At 32.6% G+C, this 25,387-nt stretch overlaps 1 protein-coding gene across 3 annotated transcripts in view; it reads right to left on the reverse strand.

The window, feature by feature from the left end:
• The window catches only part of Sema5c (Semaphorin 5c), a 209,600-nt gene that overhangs the window by 9,942 nt on the left and 174,271 nt on the right, over nt 1-25,387 (reverse strand). For all 3 annotated transcript variants that reach the window (XM_085807641.1, XM_085807644.1, XM_085807649.1), the window contains 7 exons: nt 24,465-24,577; nt 23,142-23,343; nt 22,571-22,647; nt 21,504-21,640; nt 11,039-11,206; nt 7,324-7,497; nt 2,392-2,766 (listed from right to left, as the gene is read on the reverse strand). In XM_085807641.1, the coding sequence (XP_085663767.1) occupies nt 2,392-2,766; nt 7,324-7,497; nt 11,039-11,206; nt 21,504-21,640; nt 22,571-22,647; nt 23,142-23,343; nt 24,465-24,577 (1,246 nt within the window). The remainder of the gene's footprint in view (nt 1-2,391; nt 2,767-7,323; nt 7,498-11,038; nt 11,207-21,503; nt 21,641-22,570; nt 22,648-23,141; nt 23,344-24,464; nt 24,578-25,387) is intronic.

Consider the following 25,387-nt stretch of genomic DNA (forward strand, 5'->3'; position numbering starts at 1 on the left):
TTCCAGATGCCCATATTCGCATAAGGATTATGTTATTCAAAATTTGATGGCTCTAGGTACCCTTGTTTTATTACAACGTGAGAATTTAAGTAGATTCTTCATTATTTAATTTCTTTAAGTATAATAGTGGGTGATAATATTTGGTGGCAACAATTTGAAAAGTGAAACAATGCTGGTAGTGAATCAACGCAAAATGCTAAAACGAAATTAATAGCTCCTCTGGGCAAATTGCCCATTTGGACTAATAAAAATATTCATTGTTTTGCAAGATGAACTTTTCATTTCAACCATAATTTCAGAAGTATTCTATAATTTTTCTCTACCAATTATTCTATTCAAATGCAATTTTAAATATAAACACTCTTTATATTCACACAAAACATTTATAAGGCAATAGTACTTCTAAGTGCTAAATTTTGAAATCTTCTAAATTTTGAAAACTACCTACTAATTTTGAAAACTTGTTGACTGATATATCAAATATCACAAAACAAATTAAACCATTTTCCTAAATGAACTGATCCATGTGCCTGAACTCTCTGTAACTTATGCAAAGAGAAAATATCCAAGAAAAATGGGATCATAGGAAACTAGATAGGCACAGTAGAAAAATATTAGAATTATTAAGAACAATGAATAAAATAATTCTTGAATTAGAGTAACATATTCTACCAAGAATGCAGAAGATGTTAAGTTTTCAAATAGTACAGTTATAAGATATTTTCTCCTTCCTTTCTGCATGCCTTCATGGTGTAATGATAGCACACTTGGTGCATATTCAAGAGGTCCAGGTTCGAACCCCGGCGAGGGCATTGCTCATTTCTGATCTTTCCTGCTTCAAAATAACCTAATGATTCTACACAGTAAAAGCTTGACTGTATGGAAAAAGCTCCGGAAATGTGGAATTCCAGATATACAAAAATTCTGGGTAATTCAACCTATAAAAAAATGCAACTCATGATAGAAAAGCCAAATGAATGAAAGAAAAATTTCAAGTTTAAAATTACAACTAGAGTCATTTTAATTGTTAACATCTTGAATATCAAATGCCTATACACATAAAGCGCTAATTGCAGACATAACTACTGAAGTAAAACATCATATTATGATCATAATTTTGCCACCGTGAAAATTGGTCAAGATCTCAGCAAATCAGTGCTAATCATTTCTGCAGAAACTTGAAGGAATAGACTGCTCTTTATTTAATCAACATATACAAGTTATGGACATATAAAAAACTTAAATTGCTAGTCATAATTTTTCACATTGCACAGCCAGTGTTTATTCATTTTCACATAAGTCATACTTTTCTTGATGGTAGAATTCTGTAAATTTACTCTAGTGCATGCTGTTCTATTGAATATACCCAATTTTTATAATTTTTTTCAAAACGTGATTGAAAAACAGATAAACAGCAGTTAACTTACACTGTTTTTTACAAAAATTAAATCAGCTTGTTGAGAATTAACCAGGTTTACACATAAAGCCAAAGTGTTATGTCACACTTATCTATTCCTGGTGCTAACTCGCATTGTTTGTTAACAGTTTTTGTTTATTTCAAATCATAGTACTATTTGTGCTTTATAACAGAATTAAAATTCTCTTAGCTGCTTAATTTTACATTTAAAAGAAAAAAGTTTCTATATTCGAAAGCATTTTTGTTAGATGAATGCTGAATAGTTAGGCTTTTACTGTGTTTCGAACAATCTTAATTTTAATACATTTTAAAGTGCCAAATAATTTATTTTAAAATTATTATTTCTTTCAAGAACACGAGGGAAAAAATTAACAGCAAATTGAGTAAAAAAGAAACTTCAAAAATACAGTTTCAAAATTAATAGCATAATTTAGTTACATCTATATTTATATTATAATTTGCTACTAAAGAATACATTACCATAAGCCTTATACTACATTACATTTCACCTTAAAAAGGACCTTCACTTTGTATGCTTAATTTAAGGCTGATAAAGATAAACCTTCAAATCAATTTTTATGGTGTTATTGCTGTTCTGCCAAAAACCCACTTAATTAATTAGTTGAGGTCAAGTCTCCTTCCTGCCTTCAGGTGAAAATACTTCATAAAGTAATACCGTTAATGGTATATACTGAACTATACTGCCTATACTACTGAAGATGTTTGTTAAATGAATTACAATACACTAGGAATCTGACAGTTATTCATTTTAAAAACAGTTATCTGTCATGCATGTGAAATCAGTAATTATTAAATGAATAATCTAATTTTAAATTGCAATTGTTTGATATCGTATAATACTCATAAGAAGCCTCAAATGTTTCTTGACAAATAGTTATTTTATTGAATGACTTCACACTTTTTTAAAAAATCAGACACTTAGGATAATAGTAATTAATTAAGATAATAATTACCTGGATCTGAGCAACCTGAGCTGCCCTCCAAGCAATATCTCTCTTCTTTCTTTAAATGTCCTAAGCGAATATCATTCACATCAACAACATTTGCTCGACATATAGCTCGGAATCTTTGCTGAAAGAAACCATCTTTTGTGAAGTTCACCATCATCCATGAAGTCCATGGAGATGTTTTCCTATGTTCAGGACACATGTGGGTATTACAAATACGAAAATCCTGGTGACAACCAATACACTCCTTGCCTCCATACTGAGGCATAGGATCATCACAACTGCGTTCTCGAGTTTGAATTCCACCTCCACAAGGAGAACTACACTCACTCCAAGAGTTCCATTCTGACCAATGACCATGTATGGGCAGTCGAATGTAAACTAAATAAAATACAATACATGTGTGTAAATGATTACAATATGAAATACTTTATGTAATTGCATAATTAAATATTTTAACAAATTATTTATGGCCTTTATTACTTTATTACAACATAGTGTAACATAGGTAAAAAATATCACTGATATGGACCTGTGTTACATTACATTTGCTTTAGAATAATTTCTAGGCTTTCCCATCTGAGGAATAACAATCAGGATGAGAAATGTTTTTGCATCACATGCATCTTCAACACATGTTACAATGGAAGAGTGGAACTAGAACATTGCATGGAAAAGTGAAATAAGAAACTAAAGGTCATGTGCACTCACAAATTTGCAAAGAAAGATTCATACAAGTACTTTGATTGCATGAATCATTCTTCACAAATTTTTTATTCTATTGCTATTCTGATTCTACTGTTATTTGATGTTACTGCTATTCTGTTTATCATGCAAAACCATACTACCCATTGAAATCTGGAAGAGGGTAGCAGAAACTAGCCTATGCTCTTATTTTTCATCATAATAAAGCCCAATAAAATATGCATCAATCACAGGAATTATGTGAGAGTAGAAGAAATGATACTTCTACTCTCTCTCTATATATACCGAGTTATCATCATGGTGTCAAACCTAGATGACTCTCTCCCCAACTGGTCTTATGGCTACTAAACTGAAAATTTTAAAAGACAAGGTGAGCAGACTTCCTGTAATAATATCTGTCTAGCACAGAAAAAAAGTCTTTTACTTCATTACTCTTAATATTTAATGATGCAGTACATACAAATAGTACACTATAACAGGGGCGACTTAAAGTAGAAAATAGCATAATATGTATAACTGTAATATAGTATAATAGGTGATTTTAAGCATAAAAATGTTCACATTTATTGCAGAGTATATATATTTTATTACTGTTAATATGTACAGATTTATTAATTAAAAAAAGCATTGTTTGTTTTATGTGATTATGAAAGCCACAGGAAACATAAGTGATAAACCCATAAAATTATAAAATTCTACTCAGTTCCCAATGAAATCTGAACAACTGAACTGTGTATGCCTTATTATGAATTGTTTTGGAGTTTCAGTATTATGACACAGTTTTTAGAGAAAGACTCCTCTGAAGCGTCAGCCCACCAGCGGCCGAGCGGTAAAGTCGCTGAACACTGGTAGTTCGGTCCGAGGTTCGAATCCCGCGAACAGGCTGGCTGCATGGGTGTTTTCGTGGTCTTCTCCATGTGTAACGTGTATACGAGCCAGTTTCCCTTAGAAAGTCCTCCACGAAGGCATCTCTCCCGTTAGGCAGATAGCCCTCGTGTGCTTTGCCATAATTAAATACACCCCCTCTGAAGCGTCATCACCATGTTTAACAACATTTATTGTTCCGATCACAGGTCTTAAATGTTAACATTTCTATGTTTTGTAACGTATGTTCATTTGTATGCACGTTTTTGTTGTTGCTAAGATGCTAATGTGGAGAACATAACTACAAAACCAGGATTCCATGGCTTATTTAGATCTGAATATTAAAAAATGGTTTCCAGCTAAGTGGATTGAATATGATTGGATTATTCAGTTATGGCAAAGCACACGAGGGCTATCTGCCTAAAGGGAGGGATGCCTTCGTGGAGGACTTTCTTAGGGAAACTGGCTCGTATACACGTTACACATGGGGAAAACCACGAAAACGCCCATGCAGACAGAGCGTTTGTGGGATTCGAACCTCGGACCGAACTACCGGTGTTCAACGTCTTTACCGCTCGGCCGCTGGTGGGCTCCACCTAAGTGGCATTGTATCCAGATTCACAACATGCTTATGCTTAGGAATGATGGGAATTAGTCCAAAGACCTTTCATATCAAGCAATTAAAGCTGTTCTTTCTTTTTCTTTCTTTTTTTTTTTTTTTTCTCCCAACATGAATACAATTTTCCACCAATACTTGACACTTTAGAATTCTACCAAAAGTCTATGTGCATTTTGAAATTTTCTAAGGAGAATTTCATAATTTTTAGTGGGTAGCATCATGATCAGGCAAGAACATATCCATCAGATTTTAAAATATATGAAATCTATCAATCAAGGCAGAGGCAAAATGAGCCTTGCCTTCAATCTATCACTGCAAAATATCTCAATCTGAAATCCAGTGCTCTGAAAGCTTTGAACCATTAGGTCAAGATCATTAACTAAATGATAATATGCAGTATTATTTACAATATGAAAATGAAAATGGATGAGAACATAAATACAGACACAGAAGGATATGTACAATCCTAAGGCTGCAATACAGTAAAATTTGCAGCATGCAAGAAACTATTCCAGGCTATTAAAAATTCTCAGTGTTATGCTTGTGCACTCCTATACATACTTAAAAGCATTCCAATTCCTGCACGTGTTATCCATCCGCACATGATTAATGACTGACTTGCAAAAATGGAAGTCAACTGTCAATTAAAGAGCCAACTGGTGGGATCACCAGCCATCCCATATATGCATTGGTCATTTTGTAGTGAACGAAAATGGTACTAATAACTCATATAGAAGTCATGTGCTGTCAGGTAGTGTGTAAGTTATGCAAAGTCACTCATTAAAAGTTTTTTGAAAAGAACTTACATGCTCTGTGCAGTGATAACTATAATATTCTGGTTGGTGCTTTCACTCCTTTTTGTTAGGTTTTCTTTATTTGGGAAAATATCTTGGTTAAACTTGTACCTCAGCTGAACCTATATAGTCCAGAATTTTATTGCTGCTGGAATTTCTTTTGCAAGCAGTCAAAGATTCTTGTCAGTTTGATTTTCTTGTTTTCAAATAAGAGCACATTACTGTTGCAGCCAAATTCTCACTTACATTACATTTCCTTCTACAGCTTTATTATGAAGCAGATCATTATACTTCTGACCATACTATCATCATGCTAGTGCTATTATGAAAATGGATAAGACTTGCTATCATAGTTACTTAGGTATCCTCCCATTGCTATCACAGTTACTTGTGTATCCTCTCTTTTATACTAATTTTAACACTTGAAAACCAGTAGGGGAAAAATACAAAGTACAGTCAAAAGTCTTTAATCTGGAAGTCCATAATCTGGAATGATCTATAATCTGGACCTCAAAGCTACAAACTTCCTGCGCATGCATCAACGCATATTGCGTTAACGCATGTGCATAATACCTTTACGCACGTGCATATGCGTCTATGCATGCGCATAATACGTTTACGCATGCGCGTTTAATGTATAACGGACAGTATAAGTTAAGCTAAAATTATCTAATTATCTATTTCAGTTAATGTTGCAGATTGCGTTGTTCCTTAATCTTCTAATTGGATCCACCTTATTATTTTTTGCAGACTGTTAGAGCAATTTTATAAAAGTAAGCTTGAACTTTCGATTATGTCAAAAAGAATTTTCGATTCTGCAGCTACCAAAGGCATGTACAAAGCGAAAGCATGTTTTGATGTCCATCAAACAAAAAGTGGAATTGCTGCAAAAAATGGATAAAGGCATATCCTTTGATTCTCTAATCATTCCGAAATATGTTTATCCATTTCACGCTGCTCTGTTTGGGGGGGGGGGGAACGACGCAGCTCGCAATGAACTGGAAGTTGATCTGTGAGCACTATCCTTATCTTCAGGGCAGTAGTTTTTATTTTATTCGGCTTATAATTCCTTACTAAATGTAGTATTTCATCTCGATGTATTCCGTCTTTGATATGATTTAAATCAAATTCCTCGTCATTATAAATATCACGAGTACACATCAAATAGTTTTCTGGTTGCAATTTTGTAATTTCGATGATGCGTAATGTATGCTTTACACATGCGCGCGTTGAAAGAAATGTTTAATAAAGTAAACAAATAAATATAAAGCTTTTTTTTTTTTTTTTGTAAATTTGACACCCTTTAGATCATAATTGCTCTTTATTTCATAATTACGGTTTCATATTTTTAATTTTATAATTTCTGCATGCCATCTTACCAGATTTAAACTGATGATCTATAATACGGAAAAACCAATAATCAGGAATCGCCAAAGTCTCGACGAGTCCGTATTAAAGACTTTTGACTGTATATACTAATTCTGGAGCACATAAAAAAGTACACAGAAAGGAACACTAATAATCATTTCAAATGATTTGTCAATTTCAGTAGAATTCTTTTTACTTACACAAAATTTCCTATTTGTTCATAAAATCTACGTTTTCGCCATAAATCAGAAGTTCCTAAATTATATGATGAAAAAAACTAAGGGGGAAAATAGTGTAAATATGGTCTTTAGTTTTTCCTGTGAATAATCTGTTTACTATAAGGCACATTATCCTTCCTTTGTAGGAGGAAATCTTTCATTCCAACAAATGTGTTTTCATCAAATTAATTATCCTGTATACCCTGTAAAAGCTGCAATAATCTCTAAATTTTGAATTATGCTACCAGTTCTTGAGATACTGATTCTTGAGATAAAGAATTTTAGAACTTTAAAAATTATTATTTTAGTAATCTAGAATATATGTTTTTACACAATTTGTAAAAATGATTACAGACTTTAATATACATACCTGGGCAAGGAGGATTTGCTATACAATACATTTCATCTCTTTCAGGCCCTATACAGTTGTGACCTCCATAGCTTGGTGCAGGATTACCACAAGTCCTTCTTCTCATTTTAATAGCAACTCCACAAGACTGAGAGCAAGCAGACCAAGCTGACCACTCTGTCCATTGTCCATGAACTACAGATTGCATAAAGATAATTAAAACCTTAGATATATTTAAGAATAATTTTACTATTATACTAGTATTAAATATATAAAATATAGCATTGAGCATAAACAGTCAAAAAGATGGCAAGAAAACATATTATTCCTCAATATTATTTATAAATAGCTGCATATATGCTGCCACTTACAATAACCAGAGTGGCAGCATTCTTGGTTATTGTAAGATCTGATAAACTGTGTAATGTAGAGCAAAAGTCACTACTGGTCACAACTATTGATGTTAAAAAATAAACTCTCTTTTTATGTGTACCATTCTTTCAAATGCTGCTATGTTGCCAAGACCATTATTATTTGTTTTACTCAGCAATTTCAATTTAATTATTTGATAAATGGACCATAATGCAACAAGCATTTTTTCATAAAGAACATGGTTTAGAAATACTAATGGCGTGATGAACAAGAAAACCTCAATAACATGCTTAAGTAAATTACTAACTTAAGTAACTTACTATGCTTAAGTAACTTATATAGTTTAAACCAAAATTAAAATATGATACAATGAAATAACTGCATTGATTAATTTATATTTATGGATACAAACCATGGAATTACTTCTGACCATATGAGATATCATTCTCCAGTTTGATATTTTTAATGATGATTTTATGATTTTAACAACTTAAATTCAATTATGCTTATAGTTACACTTCTAGTAATTAGCATTTATATGGTGGAAAATATATATAATTTGTTTTACTAATTAAAGATGCAAATAACTTTGATTTATTTTTATAATTGTCCTACAACTAGTTTTTGGACTCAGATCAAAAGAATAGTAAGTAAGTCTCCTAATCTTAATGAATCAACTGCATAGATGCATGTCTCAAATAATGCAAGTCAAATTTAAAAAAAAATAAAACTATTTCTTTACATCAACATTTTTATTAATACTAGAACCGTGGTACTTTCGATATACCTAGAACCATGGTGCGGGTCAATTTCACCCTAGCTATGCACAAGTGATTTACTTTAGCTAATTAAAACATTTTATTTTTATGTAATAATCAATATTTCTCAGAATTTACTTTACATATTTTATATAAATCAATGGAAATTACCTAAATTATTAGAAAATCATATTATTTAAAATTTGAGTAAGTATAATAACATGTCTTTTAAACAAAATGAAACATAATTTTTTTAATTTTGATGGAAAAACCGAGTATATCATTTAAATAAGTTTAGACATAAATTTAGAGAAAAAATAAAAATTTTACCAGTTACTTATTAGTTTTACAGATTTTTAAAAATCCAATTTATTGTACACATTATGAACAAAATTTTGTAATAAGTTTTATACATTTATCTTAAACGGGTGCTTTTTTCTTTTAAACAAATGTCTTGGGTTCTATTTTAACATTTTGAACTGTAACATTGGACTGGTTTACACTTATCTTGAGGTTTTTTCTGTCGTTTTTAGAGGTTTGCTATACACCCATAAGTCACCTTTTTTTGTCGGGAGAGAACAAACTTTTTTCTCAGTTCTTCAACTAAGCCCTGAATGAATTGCTGTCTATTAAAAGATTTTCGAGATATAGCTTTGTGTAAAACCCAGGCACTGACAGCAATAAGGTACAAAATATTATTAAAAAAATCTGCACCGGCCATCTACGGGAAGCAGACTTGACAATATACTTCATTGCCATTTGGTCAATCGTGTCCACACTGAATTTATTGCGTTTTGTCCACAACGAATTTATTGAAATTGTATCAGTAATTTTTTTGGACTATCTATAATTTCTACAGCTGGATAAAGACTACTTAGCAACAAAACATTATCTCTTTTCCCTTGATAAACAGTAAGACTGATGTCTTTATGTGTCAGTACCATAGTCGTATGCAATGCGGATTTTGACCTTTTTACAGAGACTGTGTTTTACAGTTCCTACAAGGCTGGTGTTTTTAGATTTCAGTGCCTCTACAAGCTTAAGTGTTGTGAAAAAGTTATCTGGCGTGACATTTCTATCTTTGTTTTCATATGGACTTAATAGTCGCAGTACTACACATTGAGAAAGAGAAACGTTGAATAGACTTTGGTTATCTTTTCCAAGATATGGGAATCCATTTATTAGATATTTTGAGTCACATCAGCAGCTAACAAGAACTTGATTCTAAATTTATTCAAATTCCAATTCAAGTCCTTTTGCACAATATATACCACGTGCATACAAAATTGCTATAAAAGCATCCATTTCTTCTACTGTTATATTCTATTCATTTTTATGAATCTGTTGTTGAGGTTGAGCTTTTCTTTATATGCTTCAATATCCTTTCATACATAAAAAGTCTCCAGGCACTTGACGGACTGTTGTCTATAATACTGTGGTTAACCATGTGGTGCTGGGCCATTAATTTCCTTCAAAATATTTTACTTTTCTTCCTTTATCAGTTGTTCCTAATTGTACGACATTCCAAACTGTCCCATCTTTGCCACTTCATTATTTCCAACTTTGAATGCTACTGGTGATTTTTTTTTTTTTTTTTTTTTTTTTTTATTTCCTTGAATGTTTGCATCTTTTCTTAGAATTTTCTATCTTTTTTTTAATCTGATAAATTATCATCATTATTGCAATGAGAAGGTCCAGCAATTGTTAGGGCACTGCCAGAGTCATCATCACTTTCATTTTCTTCATCTGTATTCGAATTTTCCTCATGAGCAGGCAGGTATTCATCCTGGCTGCTCAAATCAAAATACTCTCATCATTATTATCATCTTCTGTATAATTTTCAGATTATTGTTGTAAATATTCCAAAGCTTCCTGAAGAGTGTTGAACAATCCTAAAAGACGTCCTGACATCTTATCTATAAATCTCTACTAAATATAGAATAAAAGCAACTTCAAAAAGTCTTTCGAAATATTTGCTGTAATTTTCCACTACATTCGAACACAGTTCCAGTTTAGAACCTTGACTGAAAATCACACTATTCCCTATCTTGGTGCAGTCCACAGTCCATTTTAAAAAATAGAGGGCGAGTCAGATGTACTTTACATTTACTTCCAAGAAAATGCATCTGTTTTTTGTCATTTGGGCATAAACATTTCTTATGGGTCAAAATGGCCCGCTTTGCAGTTCTAGGTATAAGTGTTAATAATCCGAAATTTATTTATGTTACACAATTTCAAATTCGGTAAGTTATTGTTTACCTTAAATTATTAAAAGTCATGAAAGGAATTTGTTTTTCAATCAATACTTTTCATGTGGTGACAACTTAAACATCGGCTTGGGTCAAATTGATCCGCTCCGCTGTTCTAGCATTAAAAAAAAGGACACCTTTAAAGTGAAAAAGTTTACTGATATACTTACTACAGCAATTGTTCTGCATTCATAGGTTGCAGTCAAATTTATTATATTATTATTATAAAATTATTGCAACAGAAGATATTTCCAACTTGATGGAAACAAAAGAAAAATTATTTTTATTTCTAATACAATATTTTCAACGTATGAATACAAACAACAGCCATTTTATTAAATATCAATTTAAACATACCTGTACAATTAGTAACCTGTATTGAAATGCCATCACATTTCTTACCCCCATTGGCTGGACTAGGTCTATCACAAAATCTCTCCCGGCACAAACAGCCATCATTAGAAGAATCTTTCTTTAATTGAGAACATGGAGCCCATTTTGACCAATCTCCCCAGTCACCATCAACTAAAATAAGAAAAGATGGAAAATACTTAATCCATGCAAGCTAAAGGATTTATTATTTTTGTTTTCAGTCCCATCAGTTAAAATAACAGCCCACCAGTGGTTGAATGGGTAAGATTTTGAAACACTGGTAGTTTTACCTGGATTTAAATTCCAGTGAACTGATTAGTGTTTATATAGTTTGTTCCATATATGCAAGTATACGCCAGTTTCTCTAAGAAAGTTTCTCATAAAGACACTCCTACACTTATGCTACCAACTGATGATACATAAGACATACCTTTTATTTATTTTCAACACAAGATCCTTACAGGACCAGCCTGATGAGTTACATGTGCCATGCAGAAAGATAGTCACATAACTTAAAATAAAAAATCAGATAATGTTGCTATTAAATTAAAAGATACACAGTACATAAATAAAAGATACTTTATTTTTTAATGAAAGGTAACATATAAATAAAAGGTATTTTAGTAGATAATAAAAGGTATTCTACTCACTAAATAAACTACACAACAAACTTCTCTTAATTTTTTTTTTTTTTTTTTTTTTTTTGGGTTGCTAGATATCTAGGCAATTTTCAAATTTTAATCACCCCTGAGGCCATAAAAGACACATGCATCATGGATCTATGCTATGACAGCCTATGCTATGGTTAACATTAATCATTAAAAAATATAATACATACCTTTTAATTACATTTTACTGAAAGCATTAGTTCATATTATAATTGTAATAAATAAAATACATTCCAAATACCGTATAATATTTTAACCCCAAAATTTCTAACTATATTTCTTCTGTATCCTAATATCAGCAAATGTGAAAAATCAGTCCTGTTTATTCATTTCATTTTTTAAATTCTATTCACACAATAAAGTACAAAGTCCATAATCCGGGCTCGTCGGGACTTCGGCGATTCCGGATTATCGATTTTTCCGGATTATAGATCATCAGTTTAAATCTGGTAAGATGGCATGCAGAAATTATACAATTAAAAATATGAAACCATAATTTATGAAATAAAGAGCAGTTATGATCTAAAGGGTATCAAAATTTACAAAACAAAAGCTTAATATTTATTTTTACTTTATTAAACATTTCTTTCAATGTAAGTTGTTTAAGTTGCTTCGTTTTTTGTGCTAATACTTTCTCTTTAATTCTCTCTTCTATAAACAGACATAATTTCTTGTTTAGTTACAAAGTTCCACTGTTCAAATCCTGTAATTGCTGTGTCGAGAATACAGACTAACTTGTCAACTGAAATTTTTTCGTTTTCAATAAACTTTCTTCACTATTGGAAGCGTTCATGTGTAAATGCTTTACTGGCTTTATGCGCATGCGTAAGTTTGTGGCTTTGAGGTCCGGATTATAGATCATTCTGGATAATGGACATCCAGATTACGGACTTTGTACTGTAGTATACTTTTTAAATATTTTCCTTCTTAAACCATTTTAAGATAAACAAGTAATATTAAAAAAAAAAAAAAAAAAATTAAGTCAATTCCAACTGAAATCAACAATGAAAAAATGTTGTTTTTAGCCCCTACTATATTTTTGATTGATATAACATAAATGTTCCTTGATTACATGCAATATTTTTCTAGAATATATTATCATACTGATGACCATTATTAGATTATATGTGAAAAAGTTAATTGAAAGAGTTATTATTAAATATTAATTATTGAAAAAATTAGTACGTGAAAAAACTGTCGAGCTAATAGTAGGAATTAAAAAAAAAAGAAATTTCAAAACAAACTCCAGGGTTTCCAGAGTTACCTTTTTTTCATTTTGAATTTTAATTTTATTCAACTGTAAAGATTCAGTTTTATAAGTTGGCAACAGCAGATAATATTCTTTATTTAAAAGCAGAAGTGAAATATTTGTGTACATTTTTATTTTCAATTAATTTATATATATATATATATTAGTTGCAAACATTTTAGCAAGCTATATCATAATCTGAAGTTTTAACTGTCGAATAAAATTTCATTTCTGTTTTCAGTAAGTAATAAAATTCTGTCCATTATAAATATACGAGGGCTATCCAGAAAGTAGATTACGTTTTGGAATAAAAAAATAAACAAAGTATAGGAAACAAATTTTATTATATACAGATGAAAGCCACACTCAAATACTACTTTTCTACATAGTCACCATACAAATTAAGGCATTTATCGTAGCGATGTACGAGCTTGGAAATTCCTTCGTCGAAAAATTCGGCCGCCTGCGCCTTCAACCACTTCGTTACCTCTTCTTGCAGCTGTGCGTCGTCATCAAAACGCTGCATAGCCAGCCACTTCTTCATTGCTGGGAATAGGTGGAAGTCGCTCGGTGCCAGGTCGGGACTGTACGGCGGATGAGGAAACAACTCCCACTTAAAAGATTCAAGAACTTTACGAGTGACATTTGCTGTGTGGGGCCGGGCGTTGTCGTGAATCAACAAGATCTTAGAGCTCAACATTCCTCTGCGCTTGTTTTGAATTGCTCTTCTGAGTTTTTGGAGAGTTTGGCAATACCTTTGAGAGTTTATTGTAGTGCCTCTTTCCAGGAAGTCCACCAAAATTACACCTTTTCTGTCCCAAAAAACAGTCGCCATTATCTTCCTTGCCGACATTGTTTGCATGCATTTCTTGGGTTTTTGGGGAGAACTTGTGTGCCCCCACTGCATTGATTGCAATTTCGTTTCACAGTTCACATGTTTCACCCATGTTTCGTCACCAGTAGCGATGCGATCGAGTAAAGAGTCACCATCCTTATGGTAAGCGTCCAAAAAGTTCAACGCTGCAGCCATTCGCTGATTTTTGTGGTCCTCTGTCAAGATTTTTGGAATCCATCTTGCACAAAACTTGTGGTAACCAAGCTTTTCGCTGATGATTTCGTGCAACAAACTTCGCGAAATTTGTGGAAAACTCAAAGAAAGTTCCGTTATTGTGAAATTTCGACTTTCACGGACTTTAGCATCGACTTTTTCGAGAAGTTCGGCGGTCACTATGCTGGGTCTCCCACTTCGATCTTCGTCGTGAACATTGGTTCGGCCATTTTGAAATCTTATGACCCACTGACGCACTCCACCTTCAGTGATAATGTTGTCCCCATACACTTCACGAAGCTGCCGATAGATTTCTATCGGTTTACAGTTTTTTGCAGTCAGAAACCTTATTACTGAGCGCACCTCGCAGCTCGCGGGATTTTCAATTAACGCAGACATTTCAAACCGTCACAGTATCTGAACGGAGCACAGCACGAACCTCTCACTAGCACGGCTAGATGCAGACTGAGCTGCGCAACGCTCTGACCCCAAGATGGCCGCGCTAGCCCCGCCCCTAGCGGACACAGACGGAAACGTAATCTACTTCCTGGATGGCCCTCGTAGAATAGAAATGCAAGAGCATGTTATTGCCTATTGACAATGGATGAGGTTTTATTAATTTTTACTACATAAGTTTTATAGATATAAAAAAGTTAAATGCTTTAATGAATTAAAAAAAATATTTAGGAAACGAAATGCACATATTGGCAGATGAAGTGTACATAACTATTTTGTTACAATGCTCGCAATACAAATCATAAAAAAATCTCTCTTTCTCTTTTACACTTACACTATAGGTGCAAATGTTTATAAAAGCTGCCTAGTGGCTATATTATGAAGTACAAACATTAGATATGTAATATATAAATTAGTTATATTTTAAAACATAAAACAAAAATACAGATTATGAAGTATAACTTCAGCTTTGAATTGCTCAGTTTAAGCAACAAAGAGTTCTAAGCTGAAAGACAAATTAAAGATCTTATGTTACATGGAATGGCAACATTTCAACCATTTAACTACGAATGGTATAGTGACATCTGCTCTTCAACAGTATGTGAGATGAAAGAAATGGAAACATGCTGAAGCAATATTTTCTGGATTACTGAAGGAAATTCCGTGCCTGTTTCTTAATTCTTTATTTTCAAGGGTTATTTTGGCAAATGAGATCTCATATGAGAATTCAGTTCAGCAGCAAGACCCTAGTTAACTCTCCGTGGTCCTCCAATATGCTTTAAATTTGGATCATTAGACTAATTTTCTGAAATAAATGTGACAGATCATCTTCCAACATTCACTAGCTTAAACAATATAATACATGTTTGTCCATAGTTACAATAAGGATAAGGACTGATAAAACAGGCATATATGATCTCTTCCAATAAGACAGAAACTATCCTAATGCAATCTAAAAAGGTGTCCTTCAATAAGAAAAATGGTAAAATAATGCCACTCTTAGCTGTTATCAATTTTTGATAAAGAAATAATTTTTGGAGGTATATATATTCCTTTCCTTTCCTTGTATACCCCTTTGCAGGAGTATAGAATTTTCCTCACCCAGATCCAGTAATCAGAGAACAACACCATGGAAAATATGATATGATAAAACTCATACATATCATAATCAAAAAAGAACATTCTTGGACATCACATCTCTCTTGGACATTAGTACTGGATCAATATACCAACATTCATGATAAAACATGTGCAAATAGTAAGTATTTTTACACTGCTATGAAACTGATGACAAAATATTTCTGTAGTGTATCATCACTGAATAAGAATATATAAAAAAAATTCCCAGATTAGCTGCTCCACTGACAAAAATGTGCATTACTCACCAGAGTCTGAACACCCCCCCCCCCTTTGAAACAGTTAGCATGTGCAACACTGCAACACTCCTGACATTCCTGGCACATTGAAATATGGCTCAAAGCTATTTTGCGTAAGTGAGCCCTTTAACCGTTTATTCATATAGGATCTGATCACTAATGATATTCCCAATTGTAAAGATTTAAAAGAAGTGAATCAGAGGCCGATGATAATTAAGTAGAGGCTTTATTAAAAGATGGAATTTCACGCACATGGTAAAGCACGTTTCTACATATCACACGAGCACAACTACAACCGTTGCCAGATCAACCTAAGCAAAAATTATAAAACAGTTACAGTTAAAATACATGACATTAAAACAAGAACGGGGAGTACGTGTGATTATTCTCAACACCCTCCCTTAATCACATATTATTTTACATTTATCTCTTAAATAACACAATCTTGGTTTAAGCAAGCATTTTGTAAACAAATCAGCTAACTGATTTTCACTAGAAACATATACGAGATTTATATCGTACAATTTTACAATATCCCTAATATACTTTAATTTAATATCCAAATGTTTTAGTCTAGCACAATTACTTTCATTCAATATTGCTTTAATTACAGACTGATTATCCTCATAAACTGAAACTTTAATATTGTCGACTCCTAAAATTTCTTTAGATACATTATAAAATACAGTTAGGTCTTGAATAGCTTTTGCTAAAGCCAAAATTTCTGCCTCAGTAGAGGACAGAGCAATAGATGTTTGCTTTTTAACAGACCAAGTTACAGGACAATCATTAAAGAAAATAATATACCCTGAAATAGATTTTCTATCATTTGTATCTGACCCCCAATCAGCATCAACATAAACATTTAACATAATATCAACACTATTAGATTTACAAACTAATAATTTGAATTCAGATGTCCCTTTTAAATATCGAAGAATTTGCTTCAGACCAGCCCAAGCACTGTTAGTGGGTTGTTCTTGTATCTGACTCAGACAGTTCACAGAAAACAGAATATCTGGACGAGTTGTCATAGACAGATACAGCAAAGCACCTAAAATTTCACGATAAGGGCCATGAAATCTTTCACCATTCACAAAATTTGATGAAGTTGACTTAGGCACTAGAGGAGTATCAGATGGCTTACAATCTAACATTCTAAATCTATTTAACAATTTTTCAACATAAGATTTTTGGCCTAAAGTAAGTTTGTTCTGTGAATATTCAAAACTTATTCCAAGAAATTCATTTGCAACTTCAGCCTTGGACATCTCAAATTCATTTCTAAGTAATTCAATCACAATTTTTACCTCTGAATCATTAGAACCAGCAATTAGCAAGTCATCCACATACAGCACAATAAATATTTCACTCTGTTTAGTTCTTCTTACAAAAGTACATGCTTCACAGTTAAGTTGTTGGAAGTTTAACAGAATTATAAAATCAGTAAATCTCTTGAACCACTGCCTCGGTGCTTGCTTAAGTCCATAAAGACTCTTAAGAAGCTTGCACACACGACCACTGTTGTCACTGTAGCCCATTGGTTGTTCCATGTATATTGTTTCTTGGAGATCACCATTCAGAAATGCAGTCTTTACATCTAATGCATAGATTTCAAGATTCTTTTGAACAATGATAGCCAGCACAAGTCAAAGTGATGATGTACTAATTACAGGAGCATAGGTCTCAAAGTAATCAATACCTGGCTTCTGTTCAAAGCCACGAGCAACCAATCTAGCTTTGTAGACATTGTTTCTTTTGATGCGCAACACCCATTTACAGGATATTGGCTTTTCATCCTTTGGCAAGTTGACTAACTCCCACACTTTATTTTTATTAAGAGAAGCTATTTCCTCATCCATGGCTTTCCTCCATAGGACTTGCTTTTCTGTCGGCAATGATGTTATATCCTCATATGTTACTGTATCAACAGTTGCCACATTAGCTTCATACACAAAGTAATCATTCAACTTTACAGGTAATTTTACATTTCTTCTTTGCCTAGTAATTTCTTCATGACTTTTGGATTCTACATCACTTGAATCATATACTACCTCATCTTTAGCAGGATCTTTACTTTCTATGGAAAAATCATCTTGAACTGAGATACATTTCTTTTTCTCTTCATTGAACAATACATTTTGAGAAACCACAACATGATTTGTGACTGGGTCCAGTAAACGATAACCCATGGTAGAGTATCCAATAAAAATCATCTTTTTTGATTTTGGATCTAATTTCTTTCTTAAGTTATCAGGAACTCTCATGTATGCATCAGATCCAAACACCTTAATAATATTCAAATCAGGCGGCTTCCCATATTTGAGCTTATAAGGTACATTTTCAACAGTCTGATTTGGAATTCTATTCTTAAGATATGCAGCTGTCTGTACAGCATAGCCCCAGAAGGATTTAGAAAGCTTTGCTTCACATATTAGAGCTCGGGCCTTCTCTAAAAGATATCTGTTGGCTCTCTCAGCCACACCATTTAAAGGAGGTGAATATGGAGGAGCAGGATCTAACATAACACCATTTTTCTTGCAATAATGAGCTAGTTCACCAGACACGTATTCCTTGGCATTATCCCACCGAATTTTGTACACATCAGGATTCTGCTTTAGGAACAATTTAAACACTTCATTTATGTCACTCTTGTGCTTTAAGAGATGCACTTCAGTAAATCTAGAAAAATCATCTATGATTGTAGCAAAATACTTTTCACCTTCCCTAGTGGGTGGATCAATGGGACCACATATGTCAGTGTGTACCATTCTCATCGGCACATGCTCTCTGCTTCTAGGACCTTTGTTCATAGGAGTGTTGGAATGTTTTGCTAATATGCACTCTTCACAAAAGCTTGAAGGTGACTCAGATACTGGCAAACCCATTTCTTTTAACATTTTATCAGATGAGTGCCCCATGCGCCTGTGCCATAATTCTGCACTATGATTTGCAATGTATGTTGAAGCTTTAACTGTTTCAAATTGACTCACATACTGTCCTTTCTCATTGAGTTTAGCAAACTTAAATTTTTCATTCCTCTTTTCAATAACAGCTACATCATTCTTAAAAATTACACTGTAACCTGCTTTTTGAATATTCTTCACAGATATTAATTGACCGTTCAACTCAGGCAGATATAACACATCTTTAAGTAATATTTCTCTTCCATTTAATGTTCCAGGTACTGTACCAATACCTTCTACCTTTAAAATTTCATTTTTTGAAGCACATGCAACAGTTCCAGAAAAAGGTTTAATTTCTTCAAACCACTCACCTTTATTACACATGTGTGTAGATGCTCCAGAATCCAGAATGAAATTTCCAACAGGCTCACCAACCATGAATGTTACTGCAGCCGATTCTCTATAATCTGATTTATGCTTAAATCTGCAATCCTTCCTGTAATGCCCTGGGCGTCCACATCCAAAACAAACTAATTTTTTTTTGCAAAGTCTGGCAATATGACCTTTACTTTTACATTTGTGGCAGATGATATCACGCTTATCAGCGCTAAAAGCTACGTTATTACTTGAGCCAGAAATACGAGAATCGTAAGAATTTCTCTCACCTTGCAATTCTTCAGCATTCAAGAGCCTTTGCATAACAAAGTCCAGCGTAAGCATTTCATTTGGCTGGTTCTCAATCGTCGATTTAATAATGTCGTACTCAGAAGGTAGCGACATCAACAAATAAATAATCACATCCATATCTTTGACTTCAGCACCCGAAAGCCGCAGTTCATTTACGATAGCCAACAGTTCGTTTATATGTGACTGCATACTGCAATCTCGGCGTTTCTTCAGTGTTGATAATTTCTTTCGTACTAATATTTGACTAACTGCACTCACCTTATGGTATTTATTCTTTAAACTGCTCCAAATTTCACATGCAGAAGATTCACTCGACATGGTCGCCAATATGGCATCATCTAGAAGGGTTAGCAGCAATGCGTAAGCCTTTTTTGCATCTTTGATTTCAGCGACTTTCGTTTCATCCGCTTCAACGTCTAAATATTTATAAAGTTCTTTGGCTGCAAACACAGCTTCTACATGGCGCTTAAACAGAGAAAAGTTTTTACCGTTAAACGGCTCAACACAATACTTTGTGTTCTCATCACGTGCTGCCATTTCAAATTTCACTTAACGCGCGATTCCGTTCCAAACAAATAAGTTCAACAAAACAAATATAAATGCTTCGCCTCTAGCGTGTTCAATATCAGAACCACGCTCTGCTGTAAAGATTTAAAAGAAGTGAATCAGAGGCCGATGATAATTAAGTAGAGGCTTTATTAAAAGATGGAATTTCACGCACATGGTAAAGCTCGTTTCTACATATCACACGAGCACAACTACAACCGTTGCCAGATCAACCTAAGCAAAAATTATAAAACAGTTACAGTTAAAATACATGACATTAAAACAAGAACGGGGAGTACGTGTGATTATTCTCAACACCAATCATGAAGAATGGATTATCTTCAGCATGCTCCTGAAGTTCTTGGCACCTTTTGACACAAAGTTCTATAGTTTAGAGGTCAGCAGATGGGAAACAGACAGTGATAAGTTGCATACTCAAGTCTGATATTAAGAGAGTTTGCATGGACCCATTTTACACATCAACAGTTCTTGCAATGTCATTTATCATCCTTTGGTGATCTGCCACTGCAAGTTCTTGAATCTTCATTCCACTTTTTCGGGATGATGCTCATAGGTGTTCTAGATAGTTTGTTGCCTTCAAGTTACAGTTAATCTGGATCATTTTTTATATAGCTACATAGATGACAGATGGTTGTATTTCTGAATGAAACTAGTTCCAGAATGATTTTAAAAAATATTTAACTGAAGTTCTGTTGGAATGCATGAGTGGGTGACATGAGACAAGTGCCAATGCCCTCATTTGTTCAGTTTTGCCAAAAAAGCAGACAATTATGGATCTGTACAAAAAAACAGAGTTTACAATTCACACATACAGGCAGTTTATCTTTCTTCAGATAGTGCAAATTTATCAATTTTTCAATGCTAAATATTTAATATGCTTATCATAATAAAATGGTGGAACAAAAAACACAGGGATATAGCTTGATATAGCTGGAGTTCACAGCATATATTTAGACATTATATGAGGCCTCATAATGTGTTTGAAGCATTACTAAAAGCAATAGTTGAACTGGTTTGGTTTATTAGATTACGACAAAGCACTTGAAGGCTATCTGCCTTGAGGGAAGGATGCCTTCATGGAGGACTTTTTAAGGGAAACTGGCTCGTATACACGTTACACATGGGGAAAACCACGAAAACACCCATGCAGCCAGCCCATTCGCGGGATTCGAACCTCGGACCTAACTACTAGTGTTCAGCGACATTACCGCTTGGCCGCTGGTGGGCCAATAGCTGAACTGTGGCCACCAAAAAGTATTGGTTTAAAAATGAATTTCTGTTACTATATGCTATTTATTTAAATCAACTGTTCACAAAATTGCATTAAGTAAAACAACAAATACATACTGACATGGAACTGCTTCTGTATGTGTATATTATATACACATTATATATTCAAAAATATTAAATGAATTGTTTTTCCTGTAAAAAGAGCTCTATAAACATGCAAATAAACAGTATCTATATAAACAAACCTCAGAATATATGTTTACCTGGAGCATCAGGCTTTGGACACCGTATGGGGTTCTGCACCCAAAAGCTACTCAATGGATTACGATGAGGAGCTGTAGTGCATGCCATTTGATACTCATTCCATCCACAGTATGGATCCAAAGAATTTAAACAATCACTGCAGAAGAAAATGAATAACTGTGTTAGTATTTTTAAAGAAAATTGTATAGAATTAACCATCACTGATTTCAGACTTATTATATACAAACAATTTAATCACTTTTTTAATTTTTAATTTACAAACAGTTACTAATGCAAAATATTAGTATAAACAGAAGTTCCTCAAATAAATTCCTCACCTTTTTCTTTTTAGCCCAAAGGGGCATTAGACCAGAAGGGCTATTAGTCTTGAAATGACATTTTGCGTCAAATCACTATAAACAGCTGTATGACTTTTCAAATTGTTTCCACCAATGAAATTTAAAGAAATTACATAATGAAGAATCTGCATGAATGCATATATATTTCCCACACTGTGAAAAAACGATACCTCAAATTTTGAATAACGTAGTCCTCCATTCGAATATGGGCTCCTGGAAGCAGGAACCTTGAATTACTTTTATTATCTATTTCAGATTTTTTAAACTTTAACGAATTTCTGATTAAGAAACTCAATGATTTCAAAGCGAGCAGAGGCAACATACTCTATGGAAAAAAATACTTTTATCTCCAGCACATGAAGAAATTCTAAAGATATGGTATTTTTAAATATTTTTAGCCCAAAGGGGCATTACTCGAAAAGTATATATACGTGTAAATGAAAAAATGCCTCTTTGGATGTAAAATAATTGAAAGTTTTCATTTTTTAAATTGAAATGACAGAAAAATTATGAAAATTGCAGCTATTTAAGATTTTAACTTCACAATTAAAACTTATTTAAGCTATTAGAAATATTTTGAAGTACAAATTTTCTTCAGATTTTAAGATAACATAACTTTAATACAAATCAAATGACTATTATTTACTTATTTTTAATAATGCTGTGAAAGAATTATCCAATATAAATAAATGACATAAAAATTAATCAGTACATTGGAGGTAACTTACGATTTTTTCTCAAAACGCTCACATCGATGAAGTGGAACTCGAAGAATTGTATCATTAGTTGCAATATATAATGAATTCTAAAGAATAAAATAAATGGAATTAATTTGAAATCTTTACTTTTACATGAGAATAAACTGTTAATATTGCAAGCACTACATACTCAGTTCATATATCATATGTATGGGGTGTACACATGTACAGAAATATATTTTTGAAATACACATTTATTTATATCAAATTTAAACACTAATTTGGATAAATTTTTTCAAGTCAAATTTATCCAATAATTATTATTTTATTAGAAGTGTTAAGGTAACAAAAAAAAAGTATAATACTCATAAATTTACTGGACTAGTTTCAAAGGTTTAAATTAAAAAAAACCTTCTTCAATTGCAGGTGTGCAGAATGACACTTCTGCACGTGAAGAATGTGGTTCTGTATTTAAACCTTCAAAGCTAGTCTTGCAAATTTATGAACAGTACACTGATTTATGTTGTCTTAACAGTTCCAATAATTAATTATTTGGACTATTATTTTAGCTCAAATTAACACTAAAAATTATTGATCTTACTGTATCTTTCAGCAGTTTCAAGATTTTAATTTTCTGAGATTTTCCTGGGGGAAAAATTTCAAGTTTTTCTATCAGGCAACTTTCTGGTGAGTTTGGAACAGTGACTAGCTTTCGAAGTTCACCTTCATTTGTTGCAACATACAAAACATGAATGTCATCATGATACTTAGTTGAGACAACATCAACAACAATAGAGCTCAGCCTAAGAGGGAATAAAAATTATCAAAAATAGAGGACATTGTTTCATTGTTCAAATACATATACATATGATTTTGAAATAACATGGTTCACCAGTAAAAACAAATACATTTTTTAAACAAATTTTTTGTCTAGCACATTTTTCAATTTCAGCACAAATCCCCCCCCCAAATTTTTTTAAATTCTAATTTTGACAGTGTGATCAGAAGTCAGTCAGTTTAGACCCACACATGTGTGTTTAGGCCCACACACTTGGACACATGTGTTAGTGACTTCATCAAAGAATTTATAATGTTAAGCATGAAAGCTTTATCAAAGCAGGAATAGCTCAACCACAATGAAAAGGAGCATTCCTTCGGCCTTACGTGCATGCATGAAATAGATGTGAAGTAGGTTTTGAAATTACAATTCTATCAAATGCAATTGGTGGCAGAGGTTTTATGATGAAGGTGGATGACATCGAAGAATTGATGTGAGAAAGCCCTTTGGATGAGGACAATTTGATTGAATTTATGAAAGTTTATGATAATAGAGAAGTCGATAATGACAAAGTCGAAAGTGAAGTTCAGCTATTAATGGCTGATTTAATTTGCGAGGGCCTGAAGTTTGCTACAAGTATGGAACAACATTTTTTTACTCCTGATCCTGACATGAAGCATGCATTACGATTTTAATGCAATCTTAAGCTTTGTGTAGCTGGATATTACAAATTATATAAGAAACCTGAGCCCCCTCAAAAAGGTCGCTACTAACAGACCTTTGTAACAAAAAAAAAAAAAAAAAAAAAAAAAAAGAGAGAGAGAAAAACGTTATATTAAAATATAAATAAATATTATATGACGTGACCAATATTATGTAAAATTTACTGGTTTGTATAATCTTTAGCGCTGAGTTGTGTAGATCAAAGGAATTCTACCATATTTATCAATTGATTGAAAAATAATTGCATTCAAAGGTTTAAACAAGATTGAAATGTAATTAGTTTTGATATCTCTCAATACTCTTGAGATAACAATACTTATACAGTTGGTACAGACAAACAAAAAATACTTTATCAATGGTTAAAGCAACTACACACATCATAAAATTTTATTGCAAACATAAAAAAGAGAGGAAGTTCAATACCTTTCCAATTCCCTCATATATACTGGTCTGGAATGTACAGATTGGACAGCATCATCAGTTAATTGATAGGCTTCTGCATCTAACAAGTGCTGAGTACTGCCCGGACTTTGACACTACAAAATAAACACAAAAAATCAAAATTTAACATAAAATTCAATATTTTTTAATCATTTCATTTGAAGATATAAGCTCTGTTATCTTTTCAATAAATGTAACTCTACATTATTACTGCTTTTAAAAGACAATACTTATAAATTATAATGTATAATTATTATAATTATATTGTGTATATTTCATATTAGTGATCTTGCTTGAGAAAATACATAATGGCACATATATCCTAACCTGTATATATTAAAGCCAAAACAGAATATGACGTACATTAAAAGTATAATGGAAATGTAGTGATTGACATCTCTTTATTGTGCGCTTATAAGAGAAAGTGAGCAAAAGTTTTTTTAATAAGATGCTTTAAATAGAAAAAAAAAAAAAAAAATCTGCATAATAATCACAGTGTTTTGTTTTGCAAAGATACTACAGACACAGATCTAAATTGCTACACTGGGATCTATCACGGTATAATAGGAAACCTCTAATCACAATGCTAATAATGAAAAACCAAAAGTGCAAGGTAATTTCTAAAACAATTTATTATCAAAACACATTTGCATCTCCTTTATTACTTAGATGTTAATCTTGTGGATTAATTTCTGTTCTCTAAAGTGTAATTTCATCTTAAGGGCATATTTTATAGAGTACATCAGAAATTCAGAAAAACATGCAAAAGAGTTAAAACATATTCTAATGGCTGACTTCTAAGAAAATATCAAGAAAGATAAGGAAATGTGCCATAAATATAAGTGTGAAATACATAAAAGAAATGCGCCTAGAAAGCTAAATAATAATAAAATTGTGTTTCTCAA

This window comes from Stegodyphus dumicola, chromosome 1, assembly GCF_044657685.1.
Source record: "Stegodyphus dumicola isolate Sdum_Otavi_A_Nest chromosome 1, ASM4465768v1".
Classification (NCBI taxonomy): domain Eukaryota; kingdom Metazoa; phylum Arthropoda; class Arachnida; order Araneae; family Eresidae; genus Stegodyphus; species Stegodyphus dumicola.